General features: G+C 24.7%; 2 protein-coding genes across 2 annotated transcripts; one reads left to right on the top strand and one right to left on the bottom strand.

Moving 5' to 3' along the window:
• Window positions 1–1,310: 1,310 nt before the first annotated feature.
• LOC128959710 (uncharacterized) lies at window positions 1,311–1,995 on the bottom strand. The gene is made up of 3 exons (XM_054305715.1): window positions 1,892–1,995; window positions 1,450–1,802; window positions 1,311–1,331 (listed from the first exon to the last, which is right to left on the bottom strand). Exons 1-3 carry the CDS (start codon window positions 1,983–1,985, stop codon window positions 1,311–1,313), a joined length of 468 nt encoding a protein of 155 aa, XP_054161690.1. The 5' UTR covers window positions 1,986–1,995.
• Window positions 1,996–9,904: 7,909 nt separating this feature from the next.
• LOC128959709 (uncharacterized) lies at window positions 9,905–12,873 on the top strand. The gene is made up of 5 exons (XM_054305714.1): window positions 9,905–10,060; window positions 11,390–11,513; window positions 11,621–11,998; window positions 12,081–12,757; window positions 12,868–12,873. The coding sequence occupies exons 1-5, from the start codon at window positions 9,905–9,907 to the stop codon at window positions 12,871–12,873; spliced, it is 1,341 nt and encodes a 446-aa protein (XP_054161689.1).
• The last annotated feature ends 6,119 nt before the right edge of the window (window positions 12,874–18,992 follow it).

Genomic DNA, 18,992 nt, shown 5'->3' with positions numbered 1-18,992 from the left:
CAAACAAACTAAATACTTATATATAAATTATATAGGTAAATTAAATAGTATCATATTATATATATTTTTTATATATACTAATATTTTTATTATAAAAAAAATAATGTCACGATGATTATTATTTTTGTTATAATTAAATCAATGTAAATGTTTAATAATTGTAATGAAAATGTGGGAAAAATTTAATCTAAACAATAAATAGTTTAAAAACATTTCTCATAAAAATAATATATTTATTTATATATTAATACTGTATGTTGTCCAGGTAACTGCACAGTTAGTCTTACATAATTAATTAGTTTATGTATAATAAAAATATTATTTAAATAAAACTTATGTTAATTATGGTTAAAACTACTATATTTAAAAAAAATTATCAATTTATTGCATTGTGAACTAACTATTAATAAATAATGTTGAAGTGTATAGTCTATAATGCACTGGTAGTTTGCATTAGCCCGGTGCTGTGTATTGCCTGAACTGTCCATTAGTGCTATGGCTAACTGTATATCATATTACAGTTATTTATTGATAAAATCAATTCAAAAGTTATTTAATAATTTTTCTATATCTATAAATTTGATAGTAAATAATTAAAAACAATATCAACATTGCAGCCAGATAAAATATCTCAACCCATATCAATATCATTGGATAGCCATCGATAAACTCGCCGATAATATAGGGTGTTATCAATGTTAGGATACCCCGAAAAAATAGGAAAACATTGCTTAGTTTGTTGGTTACAGTTAGATATTGTGATGTAAACGAAAATGTTGACGCATATAACGGTGCAAATCCGACCATCAGAGTACAGGTGGCCACCCATAGTACGGTCAGATTCCAGTGACCAATAACCAGCAATACAGTACCGACAACCAGTATTATATAGTGTATGTAGACTACAGTATTGACCGACACATAGATGGCCAACACTATATAGACTAAATGAGTTGCCGAATAGACTACTGTAGAAATTGTGAATATGTTTCCGGCTTCGGGTGCTGTCAGTCTGTGCGGTGAATACTGATAGTATGTTATGGCATACTTGCGAAACATTGTTTCCATTAGTATATAAACGCCAAACCATAGGGTAAACAATACCCGTATTAATATACGCGGACTGCGCGGGTCGTCAAACAGTTTCAAATCAGGTGTTTGTTGCTTATGTTGTTGTTGTTGTCGACTATGACTTTCCAACATTTTTATGCTTTCATAATTGTCACCATCACTGTTGTTGTTGTTGTCGTCGTTATTATTATTATTATCTAAAACATTGACTGGCATTTTGTATGGTTTGATACAATAGCCTACCAGTGATGCGATGGGAACTATTAGATTAATTAATTAAATATAATAATGTTTAGTAATGATAATATTTGTAATATAAATATATTTTCGTAAGCAAATAATAATAATAATACCTATCGCTAGTACAGAGCACAGTACAAGTGACGGTACCGTTAATCTGTCTCGTCTAACATCAACCGGTACCAGTGGTTTGTCCGGTTCAATGTTGCCGGTCGTATACATTGACGTAACTGCAGTGCCAATAATGGTGCCCAGACCGAAACCCAATGAGTTCAACAGTAGTACGGGTGCGCTACGTGGTTGCCACAGTTCAATAGTCCAGACAATAAAGCCGCTAATGTTGATACTGGAGCCGAAACCAAACAGAAATGAAAATAGGTATAGTTGCCATAGACTGGTCAGTAATGGTGTGCACGCGTATAGGCCAGACATCATAATAAACGCAATGGCCATCACTATCTGCCGGTTTAACCATTTATATGTCAGTCCAACTGTGTGTATATGTAAGTGTTGTGCCAATAATTAGTTTATAATTTTTTTTTAATAATTTATTGTTTTATTTTAAGTATAAAAAACTTACCAAATGTACCCATAGTATACCCAATGGTGTCGATAGTTGTATGCAATGATATCAATTTGATTTCGGTATCCAAAATGTATTTCATATCCACCATAATTACCGAAAAATATGCATATAATATGCCCTAATTATTATAATTAACAATAAATTATAATTATTAAATATCAATTTATAAATTTTTTTGGCTATAAAATATTTAATTTTTCAAAAATAAAAATTACTTACAAATGATAATTGTGTTAAAAATAAATATAAACTATAATAATATTTATCCCATTGTTGTAATAGTTTAGTTAATTTCATTGTAACAAATATTTATATTGGTAATTAAGAATATAAAATAAAATTAATTTTATTTCAAAAAAATATATTTGTTTTTAAAAATATTTAAATTAGATTTTTTTAAAGTTGCAAATAAACTAAATATAATTATAATTAATACAATAATAATACTTTAATAATAATATACACTATATATAATGTATAAATTTATATACATATCCATAGATATTTAATTATTCAAATAATTTTATTTTAAAAAATTAATATCACGATTAATAATCAAATAGTTTAATGATAAAACAAATAGTATTTAAATTAAAACAAATATATGCAAAATTAGTGAAACAATTGACATAAAAAAAATATATTAATAAATTATATACTAAAGTTGTTTAGTTATAGTAAATAAAATTAATTTTTAAAAGTTAATTATAGTTTAAAATATTATATAAATTAAAACTATTAATTTAAATTCATTTTAAACTAACTATTAGTTTTGTTAACTAAACATTGTTTTAGTACTATGTAGTCTATAATGCACTGGTAGTTTACAGTAACCGGTGCTTATTTTGTTGTTGTTGATTAACGGTGCAGTAGCCAATCATCATCGTACAGATGGTCATCCATAGTACTGGCCAGTAGATGCCAGTGACCGATGATGATTATGATGACAGAGTAGTGAACATTGTGTTAGCCGTGTATTTGTCGATCAATACCATAGTCTGTATACACTATACACTACTGGTTGCCGGTATAGTACTGTTAATTTTTGGCCACTGGTATCTAACAGTGCTATGGATGGCCAGTTGTGTACTGATGGCCGGTTGTGCGCCACTTTTTTTCCTTATCATTTTCATTTACGAGTCAATATCTAACTTTTGAGCATATCTAACAATATATACAATTGAGCAATGTTTTACTATTTTGTGTAGGAGTTTATTAATATTGATTACACCCTATATTATCGGCCAGTTTGTCGATGGCTATCCCTTTATATGCGTCAACCTATTCATTTACGGACCAATATTTAACTGTAACCAACAAACTAAGCAATGTTTTCATATTTTTTCGGGGTATCCTAACATTGATTACACCCTATATTATCGGCGAGTTTATCAATGACTACCCAATCATATATGTATGGATTGAGATATTTTATCTGGCTGCAATGTTGTTATTGTTTTTAATTATTTACTATCAAATTTATAGATATAAAAAAATATTAACTATATAAATAAATTTTTAAATAAATATGATTTTCTTAAATTTTGCATTTATAATTATTTAGCTTTTATATATAAATATATTTAAAATAAATTATAAAATAAAATATATCTTTTTTTTAAAAAAATATTATTTTCTAAAAATTGGCATTTATAATTATCGGTTTAATTGTTTAACTTTAAAATATAAATCTATTAAAAATAATAAAAAATATTAGATATTTATTAATTAAATTTTATAGTTAAAAAAAATATTAATATGCATAATAATAATAATATACAAAAATAGTGATTAAATAAAAATCTACTAAACAATTAAATTATGAAAACCCTCCATTATTTTCATGATATTTACAAATCATAAAATAAATCAAATTAAATTATTTTTAAAAATCGAGAATATTAATTTTTTAGATATAATATTATTAATAGTAAATTGTTGCTTTTTAATGTTATTTTAATTAATGTACAGTATAAATGTCTTAATAATTAAAATTGTTTAATCATAATGATAGTGAATTTATAAGAGTAAATAAAACAATATATCTTATATTAAATTAAAAATTACTTTTTTAAAAGTTAATATAAGTGTAGTTAAAATGCTTAGCTAAATGGGTGCTAATTCAATATATTTCTCTCTAAATAATATATGGTATTAAACATGGACACCGGTATTATAAAAATTAACCTAAAAATAAAAGCTTATTATGACTGACTATTATATTGAGCACAGATATTATGTATATATATATATATGTTTGTCAATTTTTATTTAAATAATCATAACATTTAGATCATATTAATATTTAATAAAACTTTTATTTTCAAATTATACTATTTATTTGATAAGATTGCATATTTGAAGATTGTTATCATTAATTATATTTAACGATCTAATTTGATTTTTAATATAAGTTTATTATTAATAATAATATATTTTATAATAATAGTAATAATAGTTACTATTATTAATTGTTATATTAATTGCATTAAAATTGTTTACTTTTTTCTAATATTTAGTAATTATTTATTTATTATTTATTAAAAATAACTAATGTTAGAAATAATAGTTTAAAAGAAATTTGAAATTAAAGTAAATATTATGAAATTAACTAAATTATTACAAAAATGGGATAAATATTATTATAGTTTATATATATTTGCAACACAATTATCAATTGTAAGTTAATTCAGTAAATAATTTTTATTTTAAAATTAATAAAAATATTTTTAAATATTATATTAATAATTAGGGCATATTGTTTGCATACTTTCCCATAATTATGGTGGATATGAAATACATTTTGGATACCGATATCAAATTGATATCATTGCAGACAACGTTTGACACCATTGGCTATACTTTGGGAACATTTGGTAAGATTTAACAAAAAATAAATAATAAATAATTATATAATAATTGTTAACAAGAATTATAATTATATGTACACATCATTACAATTATAGTTGGACTGACATACAAATGGTTAAATCGACAGATAGTGATGGCCATTGCGTTTATTATGATGTCTGTCCTATACGCGTGCACACCATTACTGACCAGTTTATGGCAACTATACGTAATTGCATTTCTGTTTGGTTTCGGCTCCACTGTCAACATCAGCGGCTATATTGTCTGGACTATTGAACTATGGAAACACCGGAGCGCACCAGTACTACAGTTTAACGCAGTTAGCTTTGGTCTGGGCACCACTATTGGCACAACCGTTATGTCAATGTATACGATCGGCAACATTGAACCGGGCAAACCACTGGTACCGGTTGATGTTAGACGAGACAGATTAACGGTGCCATCAATTGTATTGTGTTCTGTACTAGCAATAGGTATTATTATTATTTATTAATTATTCATTTATTTATTTGTTTAATTAATTAATTAATTAATTGTTTAATTATTTAATTTATCTATAGTTCCCATTGTATCACTTGTTGTTTATATTATTAAACCATATAAAATGCCAGAAATTAGTAGTGTCAGTAATAATGTCTCAGATAATAACAATACAGTGGATAGTAATGGTATGGAAATGGATGAAAGCAATAGTAGACAACAACAACAACAACATAATACACAAAATAATAATTTGAAACTGTTTGACGACCCGCGCAGTCCGCGTATATTAATGCGTGTATTGTTGACCCTATGGTTTGGCGCTTATATACTAATGGAGACAGTGTTTCTCAAGTTTGCCGTCACTTACTATCAGTATTCACCGCATCGATTGACGGCACCCGAAGCCGGACACATGTATAGTATTGCAACAGTGGTCTTCACCGTTGGCAAAGTAGTGAACATAGTGTTAGCCATGTATTTGTCGATTAATACCGTAGTCTTTATACACTACTGGTTGCCGGTATAGTACTGTTAATTTTTGGCCACTGGTATCTAACAGTCCCATGGGTGGCCAGTTGTGTTCTGATGGCCGGTTGTTCGCCACTTTTTTCCTTATCATTTTCATTTACGAGTCAATATCTAACTTTAAGTAATACAATGAGCAATGCTTTCCTATTTTGTAGTGGTTTATTAACATTGATTACACCCTATATTATCGGTGAGTTTATCAATGACTACCCAATCATATTTGTATGGATTGAGATATTTTATCTGGCTGCAATGTTGTTATTGTTTTTAATAATTTACTATCAAATTTATAGATATAAAAAATTATTAACATTATAAATAGTATAAAACGTTTTAAATAAATAAGATTTTCTTAAATATTGCATTTATAATTATTTAGCTTTTATCTATAATATATTTAAAATTATTTTTTTTAAATATTTTTGTTTAAAAAAAATTGACATTTTTAATTATCGGTCTAATTGTTTAGCTTTAAAGTATAAATATATTAAAAATAATTAAAAAGATATTTATTAATTAAATTTTATTGTTTAAAAAAAATATTAAACATGCAGTATAATAATATACAAAAATAGTGATTAACTAAAAATCTACTAAACAATTAAATTATGAAAACCCCCCATTATTTTATGATATTTTTCAAATTATAAAATAAATTAAATTATTTTTAAAAATCGAGAATAGTAAATTGTTAATAAATTTTGTTGCTTTTTAATGTAAATTTTAATTAGTGTACAGTAAATTTTTAAAGATTAAAATTGTTTAATCATAATGAAAGTAAATTTATTAGAGAAAAAACAACAATATATTAAATTAAAAATTATTTTTATTAATAAATACTGTATTCAATCATCTCTCTACATAATATATGATATTAAACAAAGACACCTGTACTATAAAATTTTACTAAAAAATTAATTAAAGCTTATTATGACTAATGTAATTTAAGTAATTGTTATTAATAGTAATATATTAGATAATAATAATAATAATAATAAATAAAAGCAGTTACAATTAATAAATAATGAAATTAACTAAACTATTACAACAATGGGATAAATATTATTATAGTTTTTATTTATTTTCAACACAATTATCAATTGTAAGTTAATTCTGTAAATAATTTTTATTTTAAAATTAATGAAATATTTTTTTTTGTCAATAATATTAATAATTAGGGCATATTGTTTGCATACTTTCCCGTAATTATGTTTGGATATGAAATACATTTTCGATACCGATATCAAATTGATATCATTGAAGACAACCATTGACACCATTGGCAATACTGTGGGATCGTTTGGTAAGTTTTACTATCAAACTTATAGATATAATAAAAAATTATTAACATAATAATCTATTTTTCAATTTTTTTTCAATTCATGATTTTGTAAAAAATAAAATTAACATTTATAATTGTCAGCCTAATTGTTTAGCTTTTAAATATAAATATATTAAAAATAATTAAAAAAAATAAGATATTTATTAATTAAATTTTATTGTTAAAAATACTATTAATAAGCATAATAATACATATACACTGAAATGGTGATTAAATATTATTTAAAAAAAACAAATTATTTTTTGATATTTACAAATCATAAAATAAAATTATTTTTTTCAAAAATCAAAAATATTAATTTATATATTTAATGTTTTTTAATTAATGTACAGTAAATGTTTAATGATTTAAATTGTTTAATCATAATGAAAGTGAAATTATAAGAGCTAAAAAAAGCAATATATTGTATATTAAATTAAAAATTTCTTTTATAAATAAGTACTGTATTAGCTAACTGGTTGCCAATTCAATCATATCTCTACATAATATACGGTATAATACATGGATACCGGTATTATAAAATTTGACTAAAAAATTAATTAAAGCTTATTATGACTGACTTTGTTATTATGACTAATGTAATTTAAGTAATTGTTATTAATAGTAATATATTAAATAATAATAATAATAAAAAATAAATAATGAAATTAACTAAACTATTAAAACAATGGGATAAATATTATTATAGTTTATATATATTTGCAACACAATTATCATTTGTAAGTTTAATTTTGTTAATAATCAATATTTATACTAAAATTAATTTTCTTAATAATATTAATAATTAGGGTATATTGTTTGCTTATTTTCCGGTAATTATGGTGGATATGAAATACATTTTGGATACCGAAATCAAATTGATATCATTGCAGACAACGTTTGACACCATTGGCAATATTATGGGATCGTTTGGTAAGTTTTGACCCAAAAATATATTACTAATATTATTAAATGTAAGATTATTAACACTTGGACATAACATTAACATTCATTTAACATTGGCACATATATGCACACTTATATACTGTATCAGGGTTAAGTAAGGGGGGTAGGGGGATAAGGCCAAAATACCCCCCCCTAAGAWCGAGAWWTTGGGATTTTACCCCCCCAGACTTTTTGAYCAAATTRGAAAAATTTTCGCTTAAAAACGAWGAGAAATGACCCCCCCCCCTAAAATTTCGGCGCCGAATTTTTTTTTGAAATTTATAAAAATTTTAATTTTAGTTGATACTATTTTAGTAAGTGTTTTTATGTTTTTAATATTAATAAGAATCTAATTATTGATTAAAAATAGTTAAAATATCGTTAAAACTCATCATAAAATAACAATATTTTAATTAAAATAAACTAAAAAATTAAAAATTACCTATTTGTTGAAAAGAGTAATCATATTACAATTTAAATATTAGTTTAAGATAGTTTAAGAAGTTAATAAAACAATAAATATTTATATTATAATTTTTTTATTAATATTATAATTTTTAAAATTTTAACTAAAAAATTTGAAAAAATTTTCAATTTTATACTTAACATATCTAAAACTTAAACGAAAATTGAGTTAAATAAGTAGTATTCAGTCAGTATTTGTATAAAAATAACATTTAAAAAATAAAAATATATAAGAATATTATTTAAAAAATTAATTATGATAAAAGTTAAAAAATTATTAAAATACTAAAAATAACCCAGTGTATCATTAATGCTTTTATCAACTATTTTTAAATCTTAAATACATAATTTTTATTTTTTGTTAAAATTTAAGTTTTTTTTTAAAAATATTTATTTTTTGTTAAAATTTAAGTTTTTGTTAATTTTTAAGTTTTTTTTATATTTTTGGAAACTACCTATTTTTCTGGGAACTTATACGGGAACTTATGGGAATTTTATTGAATTTACATGGGAATATTCGGGAACTTAAGGAATTTTTTGGGAATTTTCTCTTGACCCCCCCTTGATTTTGGATTTTTGAAAAAATTGCCGTTTAAAAATGCAATAAAAATCTTACCCCACCCAATACCCCCCCCCCCCCAAAGATTTTTCGAGAATTTTGTAAATTTTACCCCGGTCTACCCCCCCCCCCCCCTAAAATCCAAAACCTTGCTTAACCCTGATACTGTATATAGTTGGACTAACTTACAAATGGTTGAACCGGCAAATAGTGATGGCTATTGCTTTTATTATGATGTCTGTCCTATACGCGTGCACACCATTACTGACCAGTTTATGGCAACTATACGTAATTGCCTTCCTGTTTGGTGTCGGCTCCACTATCAACGTTAGCGGCTATGTTGTCTGGACTAATGAACTCTGGCAACACCGGAGCGCACCGGTATTACAGTTTAACGCAGTTGGCTTTGGTCTGGGCTCTATCATTGCCACAGCAGTTATGTCAATGTATACGACCGGCAACAATGAACCGGGCAAACAATTGGTACCGGTTTATGTCAGGCGAGACAAACTAAGGATGCCATCAATTGTATTATGTTCTGTACTAGAAATAGGTATTATTATTAGTTAGTTAATTATAAATTTTAATAATTAAATTAATTATTTAATTAATGTATAGTTCCCATTCTATCACTTTTTGTTTATATTATTAAGCCATATAAAATGCCAGAAAATAACAATACAGTTGATAGTAATTTTATGGAAATGGATGAAAACCATAGTAGACAACAACAACATAATCAACAAAATAATAATTTGAAACTGTTTGACGACCCGCGCGATTAATGCGCGTATTGTTTACCTTATGGTTTGGCGCTTATATACTAATGGAGACAATGTTTCTCAAGTTTGCCATCACTTACTATCAGTATTCACCGCATCGACTGACGGCACCCGAAGCCGGACACATGTATACTATTGCAACAGTGGTCTTCTCGGTTGGCGAAGTAGTGAACATTGTGTTAGCCATGTATTTGTCGATCAATGCCGTAGTTTGTATACACTATACACTAGTTGTTGCCGGTATAGTACTGTTAATTTTTGGCCACTGGTATCTAACAGTCCTATGGGTGGCCAGTTGTGTACTGATGGCCGGTTATGCGCCACTTTTTCCATTATCATTTGCATTTACGAGTCAATACCTAACTTTTAGTAATACAATGAGCAATGTTTTCCTATTTTGTAGGGGTTTACTAACATTGATTACACCCTATATTATCGGTCAGTTTATCAATGACTACCCAATGATATTTGTATGGATTGAAATATTTTATCTGGCTGTAATGTTGATATTGTTTTTAATAATTTACTATCAAATTTATAAATATAAAAAAATTATTAACATTATAAATAGTTTAAACAGTTTTAAATAAATAAGATTTTCTAAAATATTGCATTTATACTTATTTAGCTTTTATCTATATATATATTTAATATAAATTATAAAATAAAATATATCATTTTTTTAAATATTTATTTCTAATTTCTAATTTAATTCTATTTATAATTATAGGCCTTATTGTTTAGCATTAAAGTATAAATATATTAATCTAATATATAAATATATTAAAAGAAATATTAGATATTTACTAATTAAATTTTATTGATAAAAAATATTAATATGCATAATAATAATATACAAAAATAGTGATTAAATAAAAATCTACTAAACAATTAAATTATGAAAAAACCTCATTATTTTCTAATATTTACAAATCATAAAATAAATAAAATAAAATTATTTTTAAAAATCGAGAATATTAATTTGTGATTTTTAATGTTATTAATAGTAAATTGTTAATAAATTTTTTAATGCTTTTTAATGTTATTTTAATTAATGTACAGTAAATGTTTTAATGATTAAATTGTTTAATCATAATGGAAGTCAATTTATTATTAGAAAATACAACAATATATTAAATTAAAAATAATTTTTTATTAATAAATACTGTATTAACTTATTGTGTGCCAATTCAAGCATCTCTCTACATAGTATATGATATTAAACATGTACACCAGTACTTGAAAATTTGACTAAAAAATTAATTAAAGCTTATTATAACTGACTGTATTATTATGACTAATGTAATTTAAGTAATTGTTATTAATAGTAATATATTAGATAATAATAATAATAATAAAAAATAAAAGCAGTTACAATTAATAAATAATGAAATTAACTAAACTATTACAACAATGGGATAAATATTATTATAGTTTATATATATTTGCAACACAAATATCAATTGTAAGTTAATTCTGTAAATAATATTTATTTCAAAATTAATAAATATAATTTTAAATATTATATTAATAATTAGGGCATATTGTTTGCATACTTTCCCGTAATTATGGTGGATATGAAATACATTTTGGATACCGATATCAAATTGATATCATTGCAGACAACGTTTGAAACTATTGGCAATACTGTGGGAACATTTGGTAAGTTTTGACCAAAAAAATAAATAATAAATTATTATTTAATATTATATAATAATTGTTAACTAGAATTATAATTATATGTACACATAATTACAATTATACTGTAGTTGGACTAACTTACAAATGGTTAAACCGGCAGATAGTGATGGCCATTGCCTTTATTATGATGTCTGTCCTATACGCGTGCACACCATTACTGACCAGTTTATGGCAACTATACGTAATTGCCTTCTTGTTCGGTGTCGGCTCGACTGTCAACATCAGCGCCTATATTGTCTGGACTATTGAACTCTGGCAACATCGTAGTGCACCGGTATTACAGTTTAACGCATTGGGCTTTGGTCTGGGTACCTTTATTGGCACAACCGTTATGTCAATGTATACGACCGGCAACATTGAACCGGGAAAACCACTGGTGCCGGTTGATGTCAGACAAGACAGGCTAACGGTGCCATCAATTGTACTGTGCTCTGTACTAACAATAGGTATTATTATTTATTTATTCATTTAATTGTATAATTAATTAATTATTTTATTTATTTATTTATTTATTTAATTTCTCTATAGTTCCCATTGTATCGCTTGTTGTTTATATTATTAAGCCATACAAAATACCAGAAAATAGTAGTGTTAGTAATAATTTCTCTGATAATAACAATACAGTTGATAGTAATCTTATGGAAATGGATGAAAATCATAGTCGACAACAACAACAACATAACCAACAAACAACTGATTTGAAACTGTTTGACGACCCGCGCAGTCCGCGTATATTAATGCGCGTATTGTTTACCCTATGGTTTGGCGCTTATATACTAATGGAGACAATGTTTCTCAAGTTTGCCGTCACTTACTATCAGTATTCACCGCATCGACTGACGGCACCCGAAGCCGGACACATGTATAGTATTGCAACAGTGGTCTACTCGGTTGGCGAAGTAGTGAACATTGTGTTAGCCATGTATTTGTCGATCAATACCGTAGTCTGTATACACTATACACTAGTGGTTGTAGGTATAGTATTGTTAATTGTTGGCCACTGGTATCTAACAGTGCTATGGGTGGCCAGTTGTGTACTGATGGCCGGTTGTGCGCCACTTTTTCCATTATCAGTTTCGTTTACGAGTCAATACCTAACTTTTAGTAATACAATGAGTAATGTTTTCCAATTTAGTAGGGGTTTACTACTATTGATTACACCCTATATTATCGGTGAGTTTATCGATGGCTATCCCTTTATATTTGTATGGATTGAGATATTTTATCTGGCTGCAATGTTGCTATTGTTTTTTATTATCTATTATCAAATTTATAGATATAAAAAATTATTAAATTTATTATAAATTACAAACAGTTCTGAATAAATAAGATTTTTCTTAAAATTTACGTCTATTTTTTTAACATTTATTTACTGTTATTATGTACAGTATTATAAACTGTTGTATAGTAAAAATTAACAATATAAAAATAATTATTGCATAGTTATGGTACAGTATTATTAATAAATAAATAAATACATAATTGCACCCTGGTGGTCATCCCTGACCCTGGATATCTAGGCATAAGTATCACCATTACATAGTATATATATATAAGTTTTTATTATATTTACGAACGGGTATCTAAATTGGCAATCATTAAATTAAAATGTTTGAATTTGTTTGTTTTGTAAAAAAATCTATCAAATTAAGTATTAATAATAAAGTTTATTAATTATTTTTGTTTACAATTATATATAATAGAATTTTTTGTTTTTTTAGTAAAAATAATTATTTATGATATAAAAAATTGAATAATAATATATTTGATTATCAGTTCAATTAAAAAACTAATAGACGACAATATATTAGCAAATATTAGTTCAATGAATGCAAAATAAAAGTTTTTCAATTTGAAACCGTCGGTCATTTTGCGACCATATTTTGGCCGCTTTTTTCGTATTAATAATAACAGTCTATTGGTAGCCGGTTTGCCCATAAGTATCGGCTGTTTTAATAGTTGTGACAAAAAGTCATGAAATTTGATGTATCGCTTACTCTGATAGCTATATATACCGAATTGGTGTAGAGTTTTGAAACTATTTTATTTTAAAAAAAAAATAAATATTAATCATAATTAAAGAATATTCTGTTTAATACAAAAAAACATTAATTATTATTATTACACATAATATAGTTGACATTTGATACTATCGTTTAGTCCTTTCCTCAGCGGAAAACCATACATAACAGGCCGATAATCGTTGCCACTCTCCCGGAGCCTATACTGATAGTAATAGTGTCTAATACGTAGGGCTGTCCGATGATTGGTAATCAATACATGATTATTGTTAACAATCTTATTGATTGTCCAATAGCTGTACACTTGGTGTAGGCCAAGGGTTACGATACGGTGGTTGACTAAAAACTATACGTTTGAGTGGGTGAGTGTTAGAGTGGTTTAAAATATAATATTATTTATAAATACTGTATATATTTTTTTTCACTAAAAACTATTTTTTTAAATATAACATTTACCTCATTATCGTACAATTGTTTCAGTTCGTAGGTATTGTTTTCGGCCATAACTTTCATATCTTCCCGTTGTATGACATCGTCTAACGTATCGATTCGGTCATTGACTTTCAATGTCATCATTGATCGTAAATCAGATGAAAAATAGATGTTAATCAGTATTGTCGAGAAAAACCAAATGGCCAGCAATGGTCTCCAATGATATGATCGTAAAATTATTGCTTAAAATAAGTAATTATATAAAATAAATTTTTTAAAAAGAGATAAACAGTTAAATTTAGTAAAATGAAAATTTTATAATTAAGAAAAAAACATAGATTACCTTGTTGCAATATAATTTTATAATAGATAAACATTAGATCAATTGTTTGATGTAAACACTGGGCTTTTACTATGGCATTGATCATAGTTATGGCGATCAACGATAGTAACAATAGTAGCCAAATATTTGGCTGAAATACGTTCAATACGGTAAACATGTTATCGTTGGCCAACTGTTTTGATGCCGATATTATGGACATCGGGTTGTGGTCGGGCGTAATATAGCCGAAGTCTATCATTGTTTCCCTAGTGGTGTCCATCTGATACTCGGCCGATATTATGTCTGCTTTCTATATACAGTATATATATATTGATAATTAATTTTTTAAAAATAGATGACTAATATTGATGTTAAATATTGTTTTTTTAAATAATAAATCAATTTAATTATAATTACATTATTTACTAGCATTGCCAGACCACCCGTCCAATTGATAGAATTACCGTAATAGACATGACTAGCATTTATTACAACATAGTTTAGCCTAAATTTATTTAAAATGTAAAATTAAAACAAATAATAAGCATAACTTCAATTATGATAAACACAATTGCTTATTAATTAATTTTATTATATTTAAGTTTTATAATAATACTGTATTATTATTATTATTACCTAATTTTTAATACATGTTTAATAATATCGTGAACGTATCGATATTTATCGCAAACCATTATTAAATATTGGCCATGTTTTCTAATCTATTGAGGTTTATATACAGTATATATATATTAAATAATATAATCAATTTTAATTATTATTATTATTATTAAATTTTTTTTTAATTATAAAATTTAGGATTACTTTATCCGGATAGATTGCAATATTAAGCGAGTCCGGCATATATTGATCTAACTGGCCATCAGATTGATTAAAATACATACAAAATGTCGAAATCGGATTATATTTAACTGATTTCATTATACTTCATGTTATATCAATATATATATATTAAAAAATTATTTACTTAATTAATTAATTAATATTTTTGTATATTACTATAATTGTCAACTTGAATAAAATATTAAATATTTTGAAAATATTTCCAAAAAAATATGTTAACATTTTCGTTAATAATTTGTATGTACATGTATTTTATTTAAACATGAAAAATTATAGTTTCAAAAAAAACAAATTATAAAACCAATAAATTAAAGTAAAATAAAAAAAACAAAATATTAGGCAAAAAAATATGTGTATGAAATCGTTTTATTTAGTAGTAATACAATAAAAGTCATTACTTTTAAAAATATATTATAAATTGCTTGTTATTGTTTGTTTAATACCTGTACAGTACAATACATTATAACTTATTATGTGTATATTTACTGTATATGTACAGTAAATAATAAATTTTTATATATATATTAAATAATTGATTGATTGTTACATTTAATTTTGTTTGATTTACAATATTTTACAGTTACCGGGGTACATTTAAAAGGTTTTCTATTCATTAATAATATATAAAAATACAATAAACCAACAACAAAAAAAGTTAAGAAATAATTATTAATAAAAATCATGTGTTTTTTTAATAACAACAAAAAAAATAAACTAATAGTTTATTGATTTGATTTTAATTTTGTATAACATAAATATGTTATTACAAAATATATGACAATTTTGTTTAAGTTCCTGATTTATAGAATTATTTTTTTGTTAAATAAATAAATAAAATAAATAAATAAAATAAATAACTAAATTGATTATTTAAATTTAATTACTTTTTATTATATCGTAATAAATTAAATTATAGAAAATAAAAAAGTTACCATTGTACAATTTTAATATACAGTATTATTACAGGAATAGCAATAATAAAATATCAAATTGTTTAAAAATTATTTTAACTTTAAATTAAAACTAAAATTTAAATTAATTTTAATAGAAAAGTGTCCATGATAATTTTTTGTTTGTACTACCCAGCTTATGTAGTTTAATTATGTTTTTTGGGGTGGGGTGGGGGGGGGTGGGCAGAGACGGTCAATGTTCAGCATAACTAAACAGTATGCCCGGTTGAAACTTGTTGAATCCCGAACCCCAGCACATGGATAGACCGATGTTTTTGTGTACAAAATACAACATACTATGGAGTAGTGGCAACCGTTCGAGTCCTGGTAAACGGTTACACCTAATAAAGTCATTGTTGCGGAAATATCTAACAGCAAAATAGGTATAACCGGCTAGCGGACCGGTAGTTATGTTGGCCCTATCCATCATTACTAATTGACCTAGATAATTATTATTATTGTTTTTAAAAAATAAAAAAAATCAATAATAACTATATAAATACCGTTTTCAATTGATGCCGTAGTCGTAGCATTGATAGTCTGATTGACAATTAAGTCGGGTTTCAGGTGTAACTGATAGGTCACAGGCCGTAGTCGGGGTGTCGACTGTACCAATGGATCGCATGTTTTATTAGTTGAATAGGTCTGTCCACTTCGTCTAACATCCAGTATCTCTGGTTTATTGAATATATTTCTACATTTATCGTAGATTTCTATTGTATTTTCAACAGTTTCTAATATAAACAACAATTTTTTTAAAAAAAATTAAATTCACAATTAATTTTGTTTTATAAATAATTTTTAAAAAAAATAATAAATTATAACTTTATTTCTAACTTTTTTTAAAAAATAACTAAAATTTACCTCTAGAACAAATTGTGCATATTTGATCTGGATAATAAGATTTTTTTTAAAAAATTAATTAATATATCTTTTAAAAATAATTTGTACATTACATACACATAAAAATGTTAACAATAATATAGAAACTTATATTAATATTCATAATAATAATAATAATTTTGTTTTATTTTATTTAATTGACTGGTATAAATTTAACAAGTTGAATTTACAGTAAAAAATAAAATACACTATTTATTTACACTAATATTTATACTATACATATTAAAAATTTATATTATTATATTAAACATTATTATAAAAATGCAAGTTATCATGATACAATAAAAACAATTAATTATTATTCAAAAAAAACTTATTTAATAAAACTAAACCTTCATATACATAATTTTCAATTTTAATTAAATAATAATAATTTTTTTTAAAAAAGGTAAAAGCAGTTACCATTACTTATAATATAAAATATAATTTATTAAATAATAAATAATAGTTAGTAATTAGTAATTATTAGATATTCATATCTATTGAAATTATGTTTGCACTATTGTTATTATATACGGTATTTAATAGATAATTGATAACAATTTCAAACTACTAATTATCATATCAATGAAATTAAAATTGTAAATTAATAAAAATTTAATTAAATAGTTTATTATAAATTCTAATTATTTTCTTTATTAACTGCACAGTAGAATTTAATTAATTAATTAATTAATTATTAATAATAATAATATATACTAAAACCTATATAACAATAAATAAATAAATTTAAATAATATAATATTATAATTTATGTATGCTAAATTATATATTTATATCTATATTGAATAGTATAGATAGGGCAAAAAATCCATGGCCAATTGTTTGCCCGACTCGAACCAGCTCATGGAGTCTAGAGCATCGGCATAGCCGAACAGTATGCCCGGATGAAACTTAGTCAATCCCGATCCCCAGCAAATGGCCAGACCTAGACTATGGCGTACAAAGTACAGCATACTGTATACTTGGCGCAAGTTTTTCAGACCCGGTTCACGATTGCATTGATAGAAATCGGTATTATTAAAATATCGGACACCAAAATAGGTATACCCGGCCAGTGGACCGGTAGTTATGTTGGCCCTGTCCATCATTAATAAATAATCTGCAGTTTTTTAGCATTAATATAATTATTTATTTAAAAAAAAATAAAAAATACCATTTTTAATTGCTGACAATGTTGTAGCCGTAATTGTCTGATTGATAATTAGTTGCGATTTCAAGTGTATCTGATAGTTAAGTTGTCTTAGACGTGGTGTCGACTGTATCAATGGATCGCATGTTTTATTTGGTACATATGACTGTCCACTAAGCATAACGGCTATCAATTCAGGTTTACTAAATATATTGGTACAGTTATCGTAGATTTCTATTGTATTTTCAACTATATCTATTTAAATAAATAAATTATTATAATAATTAGACAAATAAATTATAATAATTAGAAAATAAATTATAATAATTAGAAAATAAATTATAATAATTAGACAAATAAATTATAATAATTAGTAAATAAATTATAATAATTAGACAAATAAATTATAATAATTAGAAAATAAATTATTATAAAATATTTATATAATTTATTTTTTTTAATTATTTTATTTTTAAAAATTCAATACAATAAATATAATTGCGATTAACAACTAATAAATATATTGTTTTTACCTCTAGAATAAATAGTGCATAATTGATCTGGACACAAAAAAAAATTATTTTTTAGGTATTAATATTTAAATAATTTTTAAAAAAAACATATAATAATGTACTGTAAAATTGTATAATAAATTAATACTTACAAATAATAATAATGATGATGATATTGAAAACTATATAGATATTCATAATTTGTGCAAACAAATTTTTTTAACAAGTTCAAATTAATTAATTGTCAAATTTTATTTTCAAATTTTTAAAAAATAGTTTTAAAAATTATTTATTAATATATGTG

Source organism: Oppia nitens, unplaced genomic scaffold (genome assembly GCF_028296485.1).
Source record: "Oppia nitens isolate AA-2021 unplaced genomic scaffold, nextdenovo-longstitch-racon4-pilon3 scaffold4_pilon_pilon_pilon, whole genome shotgun sequence".
Lineage (NCBI taxonomy): Eukaryota > Metazoa > Arthropoda > Arachnida > Sarcoptiformes > Oppiidae > Oppia > Oppia nitens.
This window is presented reverse-complemented; position numbering and strand designations above follow the sequence as displayed.

Excerpts from the sequence above, each read along its gene's own strand:
- LOC128959710 (XM_054305715.1), bottom strand. The coding sequence starts at position 1,985 with ATGGTGGATATGAAATACATTTTGGATACCGAAATCAAATTGATATCA. Across the intron at positions 1,803-1,891 it reads GTATACTATGGGTACATTTG|TTGGACTGACATATAAATGG; the intron begins GTAAGTTTTTTA and ends ATATACACACAG. Across the intron at positions 1,332-1,449 it reads GATTAACGGTACCGTCACTT|TTCCCATCGCATCACTGGTA; the intron begins GTACTGTGCTCT and ends TTAATCTAATAG.
- LOC128959709 (XM_054305714.1), top strand. The coding sequence starts at position 9,905 with ATGTTTCTCAAGTTTGCCATCACTTACTATCAGTATTCACCGCATCGA. Across the intron at positions 10,061-11,389 it reads ATTTGTCGATCAATGCCGTA|GGCATATTGTTTGCATACTT; the intron begins GTTTGTATACAC and ends ATTAATAATTAG. Across the intron at positions 11,514-11,620 it reads CAATACTGTGGGAACATTTG|TTGGACTAACTTACAAATGG; the intron begins GTAAGTTTTGAC and ends ATTATACTGTAG.